Source organism: Crinia signifera, chromosome 9 (genome assembly GCF_055691185.1).
Source record: "Crinia signifera chromosome 9, ASM5569118v1, whole genome shotgun sequence".
Classification (NCBI taxonomy): Eukaryota; Metazoa; Chordata; class Amphibia; order Anura; family Myobatrachidae; genus Crinia; species Crinia signifera.
The window spans coordinates 27,885,334-27,898,390 of NC_139225.1; the positions used below are offsets into that span (position 1 = coordinate 27,885,334).

The 13,057-nt window shown below is 48.4% G+C and overlaps 1 protein-coding gene across 1 annotated transcript; it reads left to right on the plus strand.

Moving 5' to 3' along the window:
* Window positions 1–11,285: 11,285 nt before the first annotated feature.
* Window positions 11,286–12,545, plus strand: LOC146036821 (beta-1,4-galactosyltransferase galt-1-like). Its single transcript, XM_083160690.1, has one exon. It carries the CDS (start codon window positions 11,286–11,288, stop codon window positions 12,543–12,545), a length of 1,260 nt encoding a protein of 419 aa, XP_083016816.1.
* The last annotated feature ends 512 nt before the right edge of the window (window positions 12,546–13,057 follow it).

Here is a 13,057-nt window from a genome sequence, read left to right on the forward strand (position 1 = left end):
ATCTGCGTGCGCCAAAAAGGCCTCAGACCCTCCGTTACCCTCGTTGGCTCTGAGCGCCAAGTATTATTTTACCAACCTAACGGGGCAGGTCTCTGGGTGGCTTCCTTACCACAATGCCACCCATTTTCCTTTGCCTTGTTGGTCTGTCTTAGACCTGTGTCTCTTGCAGGCCACCACCGTTCCGCTCACTGATACATTGCCCGCCAACATGCCTGACCCCTTGCAAGCTTTTGATGCAGCCACCAGCTTGCTAACCCTAAATGCCCCATGGAATGCCATTGCGAATGCTGCCATGAGCAATGCTGTTTCAAACACCACCTTTGCACATGTCTTTTGCTGCCGCCATGAGCTGCCCCAGCATTGTCTCTGTAATGGGCCGGCTAGTATCAGGTTCCGTTGGGCTCCGCCTGCCCCAACCTTTCATCATTCAGCTGATGGTAAAGCTCTTTGTAATGTCCTCCTCCCCTGCTACTTTTTTAAAGAAAGCAATGGCTGCCAGCACTATGTTTGCTAGACTTCTCGTCTTTGTACATTCCCCACAGGAATTCTTTTTTTTTTTTTGCGCTTCGCTTTCCCGCTTACCCTCCTTCGCTGCTATTTTCTTATGTTTCCCCCATTCCTCCCAAGCTACCCTGTAGCTTCTCCATCCATGTCACAGGCGCTATCAAGTCTTTCACCAGCTTGTTCACGCCATCTTGACAACCTGCCATAAATGAGGTGGACATGTTAAACCTTGCAGCTGCGCATGAGGTGCCGCTTCCCACTTTCCCCTTGAGAGGGCATCCGCTATGATGTTATCTACCCCTGGGACGTGCTTGGCGCGAAAGTTAATGTTGTGCCGCAGGCAAACCAATACCAAATACCTGATCAGATTGATCGCTGGTGGGGAGGAGGCACTCTGCCTGTTGACCGCCTGGATAACCCCCAGGTTGTCACACCAGAAGGATATTTCCTTGTTGGCTAACCAGCTACTCCACAACTCCACCGCTACTGTGATCGGGAACAGCTCTAGCCGCAGCATGTTCCTTGTCAGCCCTGCTCCGACCCAGCTCTGCGGCCACTTGCGATGCGCACCATTCTCCCTCGAGATATGCCCCGAATCCCCAAAAACCCTGCTGCGGTGGAGCCGGCAAGATGCGAATACCATTGAATTCCCTTAGAATTGTCTCCCACATCAACATGTCTTCTCTTATTTTTGTTGTCAGCTTAATCAGATGATGCGGCTTACTTACCCCTGCTGTGGCCCTTTCCAGTTTATGGCAGAAGATTCTGCCCATAGGGATAACCCTGCATGTGAAATTCAGTGTCCCCCACAATGATTGGAGCTGTTTTAGTGCAATCTTGTTCGCTCTGGCATGCTCTCCAATAATCTGCCTCATAATGCCAGCAACCTTGTCCTCTGGTAATCTACACAGCCTGCTGGTGGTATCTATTTCAATTCCCAGATACGGCAGTTTGTTCATAGGCCCCTCTGTTTTTTCCGTTGCTATGGGAACCCCAAAAGTGTGGAACAGCGCCTGCGTGGATTTTAACAGCCGCTCGCATGTATCAGTGTTCACCTGGCTGACCATTAGAAAGCCATCCAGATAGTGCGCAATTGTCCTGCAGCCCATCCCTGCCTCAACACACCAGTGCAGGAACGTGCTGAATTTTTTTTTTTTTAAAGAATGCACATGAAATGGCGCAACCCATGGGTAAGCATAGAGCCACATAGTAACTGCCCTTGAACTTTAGTCCCATGAATCCGTGACTATGTAGGTGAAGGGGGAGGAGCCTAAATGCTGATTAGATATCTATTTTCCCCAATTGGGCCCCTACCCCGCAGCTGCGCACTATTCTGAGCGCATCTTCAAAAGACTGGTAAGCGACGCTGCACTGTTGCTTTTCTAAGGCGTCAATCACTGATTTTCCTGCTGGGTAAGACATGTGATGGCTGAGCCTGAATTTCCCGTGACCTGGCCAATTGGCACTCTCTGCACTAACACATCTCCGGCTGACCTGCAGCTTCTCTGTGCCGCTGTCACTAATGCTTTCTTCACTATGGCGAATGTAAGGCTCTTGCTACTTTATGCGCATACTAACACAACGTAGAACTCATTCCTGTAAAGAAAGAGTACATTTGCATACTACGCTTTCGGCATTGCCGTAGCTCAGCGTCCGTCCAGGTCATCAGCCTGGCCATACCCCCCGATCCTTAGGCATCTGCAGGTGGAAGAGGAAGGGTTGCACTGCGAGGTGACATAAAACATGTTAGTTTGTACTGTGTGTAAATACGTTGCACCATGCAGCCTCCCAAAACATGAGCAATAATCCTATAATGCCACCTTCCTGCATTCTCCCTTTATTTATTTTTTCCTACCCTGCCTCTATCCATATACAAGTGACTGAATAGCTACCTCCATGGAAATTTGTAATGTTCCATTAAGCCCCGTTGTCATTAGACCTTTCACTAAGCTTGTTCAGTAAATAGTGCATTACCTTTGTTCTAAATGACCGTAAAAGAGAACTTGTACTAAGCTTCCAAAGAAGGGGCTGTTATCCCTTGTATTAGCATAAAGGTTATAAGATGTTGCCACCACATTGCTGGCAGCTGCACTGCGCATAGGTCTCCTTGCACCCTTCTGATTATTATACATAATGTGATCTACACCCTGCTCATGCTATTGCACCTATGACTGTTTTCCACCCAAGTTACACAAAATGCTCCTCTCTGCCTCACCTGTTGCACTTTCTGACCCTCCCCCTTTACCTGTCCTGTGCTTAAGTATGGGTATACGCCCCCGGGAAGGGGCCTGCACCCTATAGCCCTCTCCTACCTTCCCCCTTCTTTTCTCCTTCTATCTCTTCCTTACTATCTACTTGCCTCCTACCTAACCCCAGCAATATGATAGGGCACACCTCCTGGCCTTGGGAGCCCAGACTAATAGTTTACGGTCTCTCCCGGCTAGTCGCCTCTCGCTCCTATTTAGCAACCAATGTGTCAGTTTAGACACTATGATATGAAGTTTCTTCCCTGCTGATTTTATAGGTAGCATATGTGTTAATTATTCAATACCCACACGGACTCATGTTGTGTTTATAATGCTTTTTTGCTTATCGGCCGATTTCCGACCGATCGGCTGATATTAACCGCAAAATCATCCGCAAATCGGTCAATCTCAAGGATCTTTTGCTAAATCTTCTGATAGGAATGCACATCGGATCTTAAAATAAATCTTTGGTAAAGGTCTTAAGATCCTCAGATCTTTATTGTGTGTGGGCACCTTACCTCTGCTGATTATGAATGGTTGCAGGTATCTGAAAGTTCATTATCGCCGCTAAAGCCAGTCAGCTAATTGGCTCAGCTTGTTTTGCAGTAATATGCTCTAAATATCACCCCACTACCACCGCTGAATACAGCTAACAGAATAACAGTGCAGGTTCACTGGTGAATTAGGCTGATTGTGCGGTAATAATATGCAGACTTGTCCCTATTATTCCCCACTATCTGCGATCATCAAACTAAAAACCCTGCCAATTCACTGTTATCAGTACAATAGCGATTCACAGTCTGTCCTTATTACCTCTGTTTATTAGTGGTTACCAAACTAGACCTGCTGGATTTGCATTAATGAACTCACATGTCCCTATTTCCGCTGCTAGACGCAGCGACCGTGTAATCCCTGCCTAATGCTAGAGCACACAAAACAGACACATCACCGACGTACGTTTCGCTAATGCTTAATCAGAGGTTTCTTCATGCTGCAGAATTAGTAGGGTGAAATGTAATAGGGTGAGAGAATCAGAAAGTGAGAGATTTGGTAAGAAATCTCCAGGTTTTTTTAAAGCGACAATCATTTACACTGCAAAACCAGTTTGATTTTGAAGTCTAAACGATTGCCGCTTAAAAAAAACCCTGGAGATTTCTTACCAAATCTCTCACTTTCTGAATCTCTCATCCTATTACCTTTCACACCTGGGGCCAAAATGTAATAGGGTTATGCTGTTTACACACGGGGGCGATAGGGGCTGAAATCGCTGGGAATATGGTCGCTGAGCGACCATATTGCCAGTGATTGGAGTGTGCACCAGCGATAAATCGCTGGGTGCGCGCTCCCGTTTTCAGCCCCTGAATGGTCGCTGGTCGAAGGAACATGCTCCTCCGACCAGCGACATCCCCTGCCTCTTCACCCAGCAGTGTTTACATTTTCATCTGCGACCATCTCGCAGATGGTCGCAGATGAAAACGGGACACGGGGCAATATGATTGCTGAACAATATATTGCTAGCAATATATTGCCAGCGATCATATTGCCCCGTGTGTACGCACCTTTAGAGTTTAAGAAAGTGAGAGATTTTGGGAGAGTTTTCCCCTTTTTTTTGAAAGCAGCAATCATTTACACTGCAAAACCAGGTTGATTTTGTCATGTAATTGATTGCTGCTTTAAAAAACATGGGAAAACTCCCAAAATCTCTCACTTTCTTAAACTCTCACCCTATTACATTTGACCCCAGGTGTCTACTTTTGAGATATAGGGGGAAATTTACTAATATGAATTCGTAAAAAATAGGTGTATTCGTAGGCAGAAATACACCTATTTTTTACACATTTGTATTTTCGGGATTTACTATCCCAAAAATACAGCAATTCGTATTCCTAAAGATGGGACATTCGTATTTGTATTTACAAATACGAATGTCTACACCATTGATAGAATACGACAGGAATCACCATTCAAAAGAATGGTGGTTTCTGATTTACTAAGCAGCCATATTGATAATACGGCTGCTAATTGGCGTGAAACAGCCACGAAAATACGGCAGGAAAATACACCTTGATTTCCCTGTCGTATTTGCTTTAAGCCTGCACGGATCAGTCAGATCCGTTCAGGCTTTAGTGTAAAATTTTTTTTAAATTAATAATAAAAAAAAAAACAGCGTGGGGTCCCCCCCCCCCGCAGCTGTAACAAGCACCAGGCTGAAAGAGCCGGGGCCGGTAATTAAAAATCAGGGAACCCGACAAATAGGGATTCCCCGATTTTTAACAACCAGCCCCAGGCTCCAGGTCCGGGGCTGGTTCCCAAAATACGGGGGACAAAATGACTAGGGGTCCCCCGTACTTTAAGAGCCAGCCCCAGGCCAAACCAGCCAGCAGGGTAATGTCACAGCCGGGGGACACTTATTATATAAGGTCCCGCGGCCAAAACATTCTCCCTACCGACCAGTCAGCCTGGCCAGGTGCCCTGGGGGAGTGGGGACCCCCCCCAATAAAGGGGTCCCCCCCTCCAGGACTTACCTGACCAGGCTGAAGCCTGGTGCTGTCCCCGGTGGCCCTGTGCGGTGGCCACCGGGGTGATTTGTCTAAAAGAATAGATGAAAAACTATTGTTTAAAACTGTGGAACTATGAGTCCCAGCAAGCCTCCCCCGCAAGCTGGGACTTAGAGAACCACAAGTCCCAGCCTGCGGGGCATTAAAGGGCCCGCTGGCACTTGTAGTTCCACAGTAATAAAAATAGTACAATAAATACACACTGACACATTAGAAAAATAAAACTTTAATACATTCATAACACACACACATACTGATACTTACCTATCTTGATCCCGTAGGTAGCCCTCTGTCCTTGTGTCCGGTGTCCTGTGTCGTCCTCCAGGTCCATGTCGGCGGTCCGTGTCATCCTCCAGGTCCATGGCGGTGTCCTGGTCCGAAGTAATCCATGGTGGAGCTGTGGAAGGAAATCCTACATCGGACTGAGGAGAGAAGCAGAGATATTTCATACATGATTTCTATTGGCCGCCTAGCGGCCAATCAGGAGCCGACTTTCTTGGCTCCTGATTGGCCGCTAGGCGGCCAATAGAATCATTCTGAGAAGAGGCGCAGAGTATGAAATGTCTCTGCATCTCTCCTCAGTCCGATGCGGAGAGTGCAGGGAGCACCGGCAGCATGAAGAATACCTGGACTACGGCGGACCAAGAGAAGACATCTTCACCACAGGACCAGGTGAGTAGGATTTCCTTCCACAGCTCCACCATGGATTGCTTCGGACCCGGACACCGCCATGGACCTGGAGGATGACACGGACCGCCGACATGGACCTGGAGGACGACACAGGACACCGGACACCAGGACAGAGGGCTACCTATGGGATCAAGATAGGTAAGTATCAGTATGTGTGTGTTATGTATGTATTAAAGTTTTATTTTTCTAATGTGTCAGTGTGTATTTATTGTACTATTTTTATTACTGTGGAACTACAAGTGCCAGCGGGCCCTTTAATGCCCCGCAGGCTGGGACTTGTGGTTCTCCAAATCCCAGCTTGCGGGGGAGGCTTGCTGGGACTCATAGTTCCACAGTTTTAAACAATAGTTTTTCATTTATTCTTTTACACAGAATCAGCCCAGTGGCCACCGCACAGGGCCACCGGGGACAGCACCAGGCTTCAGCCTGGTCAGGTAAGTCCTGGAGGGGGGGGACCCCTTTATTGGGGGGGGGGCACTTCCCCAGGGCCCCTGGCCAGGCTGACTGGTCGGTAGGGAGAATGTTTTGGCCGCGGGACCTTATATAATAAGTGTTTGGCCTGGGGCTGGTTCTTAAAATACGGGGGACCCCTAGTCATTTTGTCCCCCGTATTTTTGGAACGAGCCCTGGACCTGGAGCCTGGAGCTGGTTGTTAAAAATCGGGGAACCCCTATTTGTCGGGTTCCCTGATTTTTAATTACCGGCCCCGGCTCTTTCAGCCTGGTGCTGGTTACAGCTGTGGGGGGGACCCCACGCTGTTTTATTTATTTATTTTTTTCTATTTTTTTTTACACTCTGCAGCCTGCACGGATCTGACTGATCCGTGCAGACTGCCTGAAAAATTTGTATTAGCGGCCGTATATATGGCCAGCTAATACGAATTAGTACAACATCGGAGGGTTACAAAGCAGTCGTATATGACTGCTTTGTAAATTCCCCTCTGGAACATGACTGTGCATACGGCTGAAACAGTCATATGCAGTCATAGGGAAAATACTAATACGAAAAACTAGGTTTTTCATATTAGTAAATTTCCCCCATATTGTATAAAATCTGCTAGAGAATTGAACAATACCAGCAGTATTCACACGAACTGAAACCCACCTAATATTAGGTTCACCATATTGCCCATTTATAGTGATTACATATAATTAATCGATGAATAGCGAGAATTCTATATAAAACCACAAAAAAAGAACACACGTGTCATGTATAAAAGAGCACATGTAGAGGACACTTATTTTTAATTCATTGTAGTCCAATTTTTCACATTGTTTGCACTTATGTCACTTTCACTAAAGGTGCCCATACACGGTACAATAATTGTATGTGTTATGGACTACAGTAGATCACATCGCATGCGATTTGCATGCGATGCGATCTAGTTCTAAAAGTATGTGCAGCACATACTTTTTGAGCTGTGCGATGGGCTGTGCGTGGAATTGTACCATGTATGGGCACCTTAAGAGTTAATATTTAGCTGTTTTAAATTGGTAACCAATAAAAGTTATGTTTTATATTTCTAATCTTTTTGGATCACTCTATTAATGCAAAAATAAACCAATAGAATTAGATCTAGAGTGCCCCTTATAGGAATACTTTTTTTTTTTCCTTTTGTATATTGCAGACATATTCCTGGGTGCACCTCTCTTTTTGAAAATAAATACACAATGTAATAATGAAAGGATGGGATGGCAATGCTATCAGATAAGCTGTGCAGATTTAGCTGAGCTCAGTGGGAAACAGCCAGTGCAAGATCCTTCTGCTGCTCCACAAAGGCCCATGGGAGGAGGAGCTGCTGCGGCCGGACATGCACTGCAGCTCCCCTCCAATGAAGGCAGCCATTTTTGTTACTGCGCAACGATGCCCCCTGTCTCTGGGCCTTATTCTGGTTCATTCCTTCGGATACGCGTACGCACGCATCTGACCGATTGAATGGCGCACACACGCTGTGAGCGAAGGCACGCCTATAAGCCCACCAATTCCATTGGGATGGACCAACACACAAAGGGGAGTGGCGTGCTAATGCACGTATGCTCCCGTGTGCGTATGGCACTTACAAGGTCTGCACAGAATTCAAGCATGCGGATGGCCGGATAGCCACTGCTGGGCTCAGACTACACAGCGTCTCTCCTCTCCCCGGGCCCTGCTCGCCTCGCTGCTGGCTTTCTGTAGCCGCCCGCTGTCCTCTCCTGCAGGCGGCGGCTCCTTTGATCTCCGCCTCCGCTCTCTCAGTCCCGTTGGCCGGGGACGCTGGCTGTCAGTCACAGCCGGGGTCTCTTCCTCTTTAGTGTGCTGACGGGGGACGGGGGGCAGCTTCTCCGGTCACGCTGCACACACGCTCTCCTGCTTACTCCTTACTTTCTACTTTGGTCACCTCTGACCTCTTCCTCACACGCTCCGGGCAGCCAATCAGGTGGGTGTCAGACTCCCTTCAGGTGAAGGTGAGCTGGGGCTGTTTAAGCCCTCACAGCCCTGATCATAGGGCAGGGGTTTTGCAGGCAGCATTGGCTGCAATTAAAGTGCTCCATTGGGGCACAGGGGCACTCCAGGGGTACACGGGGCACATATGGAACAATAATAATAATAAAAAAATAAAAAAACACAAACAAACAAACTAGATAGATAGATCAGTGGCCAGCAGGGGGGTGGGTGTTGGGGTGGGGTGTGTGTGTGTGTGTGTGTGTGTGTGTGTGTGGGGGGGGGGGGGATACTAGGTCCTGGTCTCACAGTAAATTATCAAGATCATTTTGTGTGTGCAGGCTCAAGCAGCAAGGCTTTAACAAATATTAAGTGACTATCTGAATAAAAAAGGGTGAAACACTGTAGCCTTGCTGCTTGAATCTACACACACTCAAACACAATATCAGCAGCAGCCTGTCAAAGATAGACTCTACGGGCTTCCCTTCCCCTCTCTCTGATGTATTACAATTACAAGGCTTACCCCTACGAGCTCCTACTCAGGATGGTGCCGCTGGCTCCTCGGCCCCCTTCGTCTGGCGCGCTAGGTGTGACGTCATCAAGTCACGTCGAGCATAAGATGTCACACCGCGGGGCCTCCCGGCATTCCTGCTGCCCACTGCACTGCCTGTTTAAACATCCTCAGGAAGCGGGCAGCAGGCGCTGTTAACTTAAGGTCACTCACAATGCCGGGCTGTGCGGCGTGCAGTGAATGACCCGCGGCCCGCCGCTTATGATGGCGGAAGGACTCACAATGCTGGGCTGTGTGGCGTGCGGTGAATGACCCGCGGCCCGCCGCTTATGATGGTGGAAGGACTCAAAATGCTGGGCTGTGTGGTGTGCTGTGAATGACCCGCGGCCCGCCGCTTATGATGGCGGAAGGACTCACAATGCTGGGCTGTGCGGCGTGCTGTGAATGACCCGCGGCCTGTCGCTTATGAGGGGGGAAGGCGGACAGTTAACTCGGGGTACGAGCAGCTGTAGTGAAGGAGGGTGCTGCGGGCATAGAGCTGGCCGGGCCTTACCCTCTGTCAGAGAGGCCGGGCCTGGGACAGTTGTGCCCATAGCACCCCCCTGTCGGCTGCCATGTCTGGGTCACTCGCAAGGATGCGAATTTGCCTCAAAGCGAATGAACCAGAATAAACCCAATAACCAAGGGGCAGTGGCGTAACTAAAGGGCCGCAGCCCCCCGCGGTGGCGGGGAGGCGCCGGGGGTCTGCGGACGCTGTTGTTTCTTCGCCAGCTCCCCACTGCTTGTGGGTGCAGCGGGGAGCTGGCAGGGGGGTCCGTGCGGCGCGGGGGTACCTGTGGTCAGGGACTCGAGAGAGCCTGGAGGTCCCTGCGGTGCTGATTATGAGTTGCCGGGGTGCCTGCAGCGAAGTGGAAATACTGCGCTACCGCCGTGCGGCGGCGCGGGAAGCGCTTCTAACTTTGAAAACACTGGCCGCGGCCGCACACTGATTGGCTGAGATTCAGCCAATCAGCATGCGCCCAGTGTTTTCAGAGTCAGAAGTACTTCCCGCGCCGCCGCACGGCGGTAGCGCAGTATTTCCACTTCGCTGCAGGGACCCCGGCAACTCATAATCAGCACCGCAGGGACCTCCAGGCTAGCTCCCCATGGGGGGGGGGCTTGTCTTTTAATGGGGGGGGGCTTGTCTTTTAACGGGGGGGGGCGACGATATTGTCCCGGCGGGGGGGAGCAAAAATTTCTGTTACGCCACTGCCAAGGGGGGTGATTCTAGTTGACCTGGTAAGTTGCAACCATCTTCGCCCTAAATAAAAGTCGGATCAAACTGATTTTTATCTGTGGGCTGCTGAAAAATCAGTCGATGGTCAGCGAGCATCTCAGCAGTCAGCTCAGCGGCGCTGACCGGCAGGAGGGAGCGCAGGCAGTGGCTGAACTGAGGGGAGCGCTGATCTCAGCAGTCAGCTCAGCGGCGCTGCCTAGCAGGAGGTAGCGCAGGCAGGGTTTGACAGTCTGTGCACTGGAGCATAACCCAGAAAATTCTCGGGAGTGCCAGTGAAGGGGTCAATACACATCTTTTAACATACCTGCATATACATTATGCAAGTGATTGATGTATAATTATCCATATCCCTTCGCATGCCGTGGGCATTCGTCCGGTGAATGGGGGAGGGTATTTGCTCCCCCGGCAGGTGGCGTTTAGCTGCCCACTAAGCAGCGAAAGAATGCAGCTTAGCAAGCAACTCTGAATCAGGCCCTTAGTTTATTGCTATCCTACCAGCAGGATACAAACTCCCAGTGACCTCCCAGTTTCTGTTGTAAGTTTAACAATGTCTAGGTCAACACCGAAAGGTCATTATGCCCGAGATTGACAATGACACAGGCAACAGGTCGACACAGAAAAAGTCTACACATTAAAAGTTTGACATGAGTTTTTCAAATTTGATGGTGTTTTTGTCAACAGCTGAGTATGTGGACCTCAAATTTGTGTACCACATACCCGCGTCTGGCACACTTCCGGCCCCAGGAGGGACTCGGGAACGTCCCCAAAAACCAGGGCGTTCCCACGATAAATGGGGCAGTTGGGAGGTATGCTCTTATATCCCCTCTAGTTACATAAGTATGCGGCACCACCCAGTGGCTGAGCGAACAGGATCAGTGGCGCCATCCACTGGCTGAGCATAAAATTGCTGTGGAAAGCTGGTTGTTGAATCTCTGCATGTTCTCTTTGTTTATCAATTTGCCTTTTCATGTGTTTTCTTGTTTTTTTCACCCCTAGTTGTTCTATTTCCTGATACGATGACCAGCATCACAAGGAAAAAGCTAATATACATATCCGCCTTACTGACTGCTGTCTTTCTAATGGGTTATTTTTCTGACCCTTCAAATCCTTCGTTGGATCACTGGAGACCTCCGTGTACCTGCTGTGAGCGTAGACTAACCACCAATACTATTACCCCACTGCACGACAACCGGACATTTATCATAGCTCCATATTTGGACAATCGAATAGACAATAAACGCGCAGTCCGTATCCTCAGCATTATCCACCACACAGAGGTGAAGGAGCTGTACTGCTGGTTTTGTTGTACCTTATCCAAATCGGTGGAGGTTTCCCAGGCTCAGATAGACATACACACTGATCGGTTTGAGTTTCCCTACGGCACAACGGACCTGGTCTGTATAGAACCACCAGGCTGCAATGCCAAGTACCTATCTGTCCATACATCTCCTACGGGGAATATGACGCAGTTACCCCTGTTCCAAATACAAAATCTGGACATAAAACCATTTTCCGCCAACTTCACGGTCTGCGTTTCCACCATGTTTGGGAATTACAGTAACATCTTACAGTTCATACAGACCATGGAGATGTACCGGATACTGGGGGCACAACGGGTCATGATCTACCTGAATAACTGCAGCACCCAGGTGGAAAAAGTCATTCAGTACTACATTGCAGAAGGTGTTGTGGAGGTGATACCTTGGCCAATTGACCAATACCTGAGACCAGCTCGAGCATGGCACCATTCTATAGACGCCAAGGACATAGGGTATTATGGCCAGTTGGCAACACTCAATGACTGCATCTATCGGAACATGTACAGGAGTAAGTTTGTGCTGCTTAATGACCTTGATGAAATAATTCTGCCATTCAAACACCAGACATGGGACGACCTGATGGAAAGTCTCCAGCAACAGAACCCAGAAGTTGGGATTTTTCTCTTTGAAAATCATATTTTCCCTCAAACCGTCGCAATTGATGGAAACTTCTCCAACATCGTGTCGTGGAAGAGTTTGCCCGGATTTAATATACTGCAGTACGTTCTCCGAGAGCCAGATAGGCCGGACTACTTCAATGCCCGTAAAATGATTGTGGATCCTAGAAAAGTGATTCAAACATCTGTACACTCTGATCTAAGATCTATTGGGGGTTCCAAAAAAGTCTCTCTGGAGACAGCACTGGTGTACCACTGCAGAACACCTCTTCAGAAGAAGTTAGCAAAGACCTCTTTAATAGAAGATAAAACCATATGGAGATATAATGTGTCATTGATTAGAAATGTTAACAAGGTCTTGAGCCAAATAGACTTACTGTACAGTCATAATAACCCAAAGTAATGGTCATTAAGGTCCGATTTTTCTTCTCATCTGATAGGTTTGGCATCTTTTCCTGTTTTCTAATAGGAAATGAAATGAACAAATTTCAGGCATCACATTTTTTGGTTTACTATGAGGTTGTAACTGAAATCTGATTGCAGAGAGATAACTATTATTCATGGCTAGCTGTCTTACCGCAGACTGCACAACTTCAGCTAGGCACACACCCAAACACACACAAACACCTTCTATAAATATACGTATGCATGTGTGTGTATGTATTTATGTGTGTGTGTGTGTGTGTTTGTGTGTGTGTGTCACACACTGGGGACTGATGCTTTACGAATAGAGCCACAGAAGCAATATTGACGGCTTTCAATTACCAGTTCAAACTGCTTTTAATGAACTGATTTGAACTTGAAGGGGAGAAGAGGTGCCCCCTTGGAAGCAGGAGCCTGGCAGCAGATGCCTCCATTGCCACCCAGAGTCACACCTCTGGTACACACTATACAACGCTTGTACCCAGTTGACCT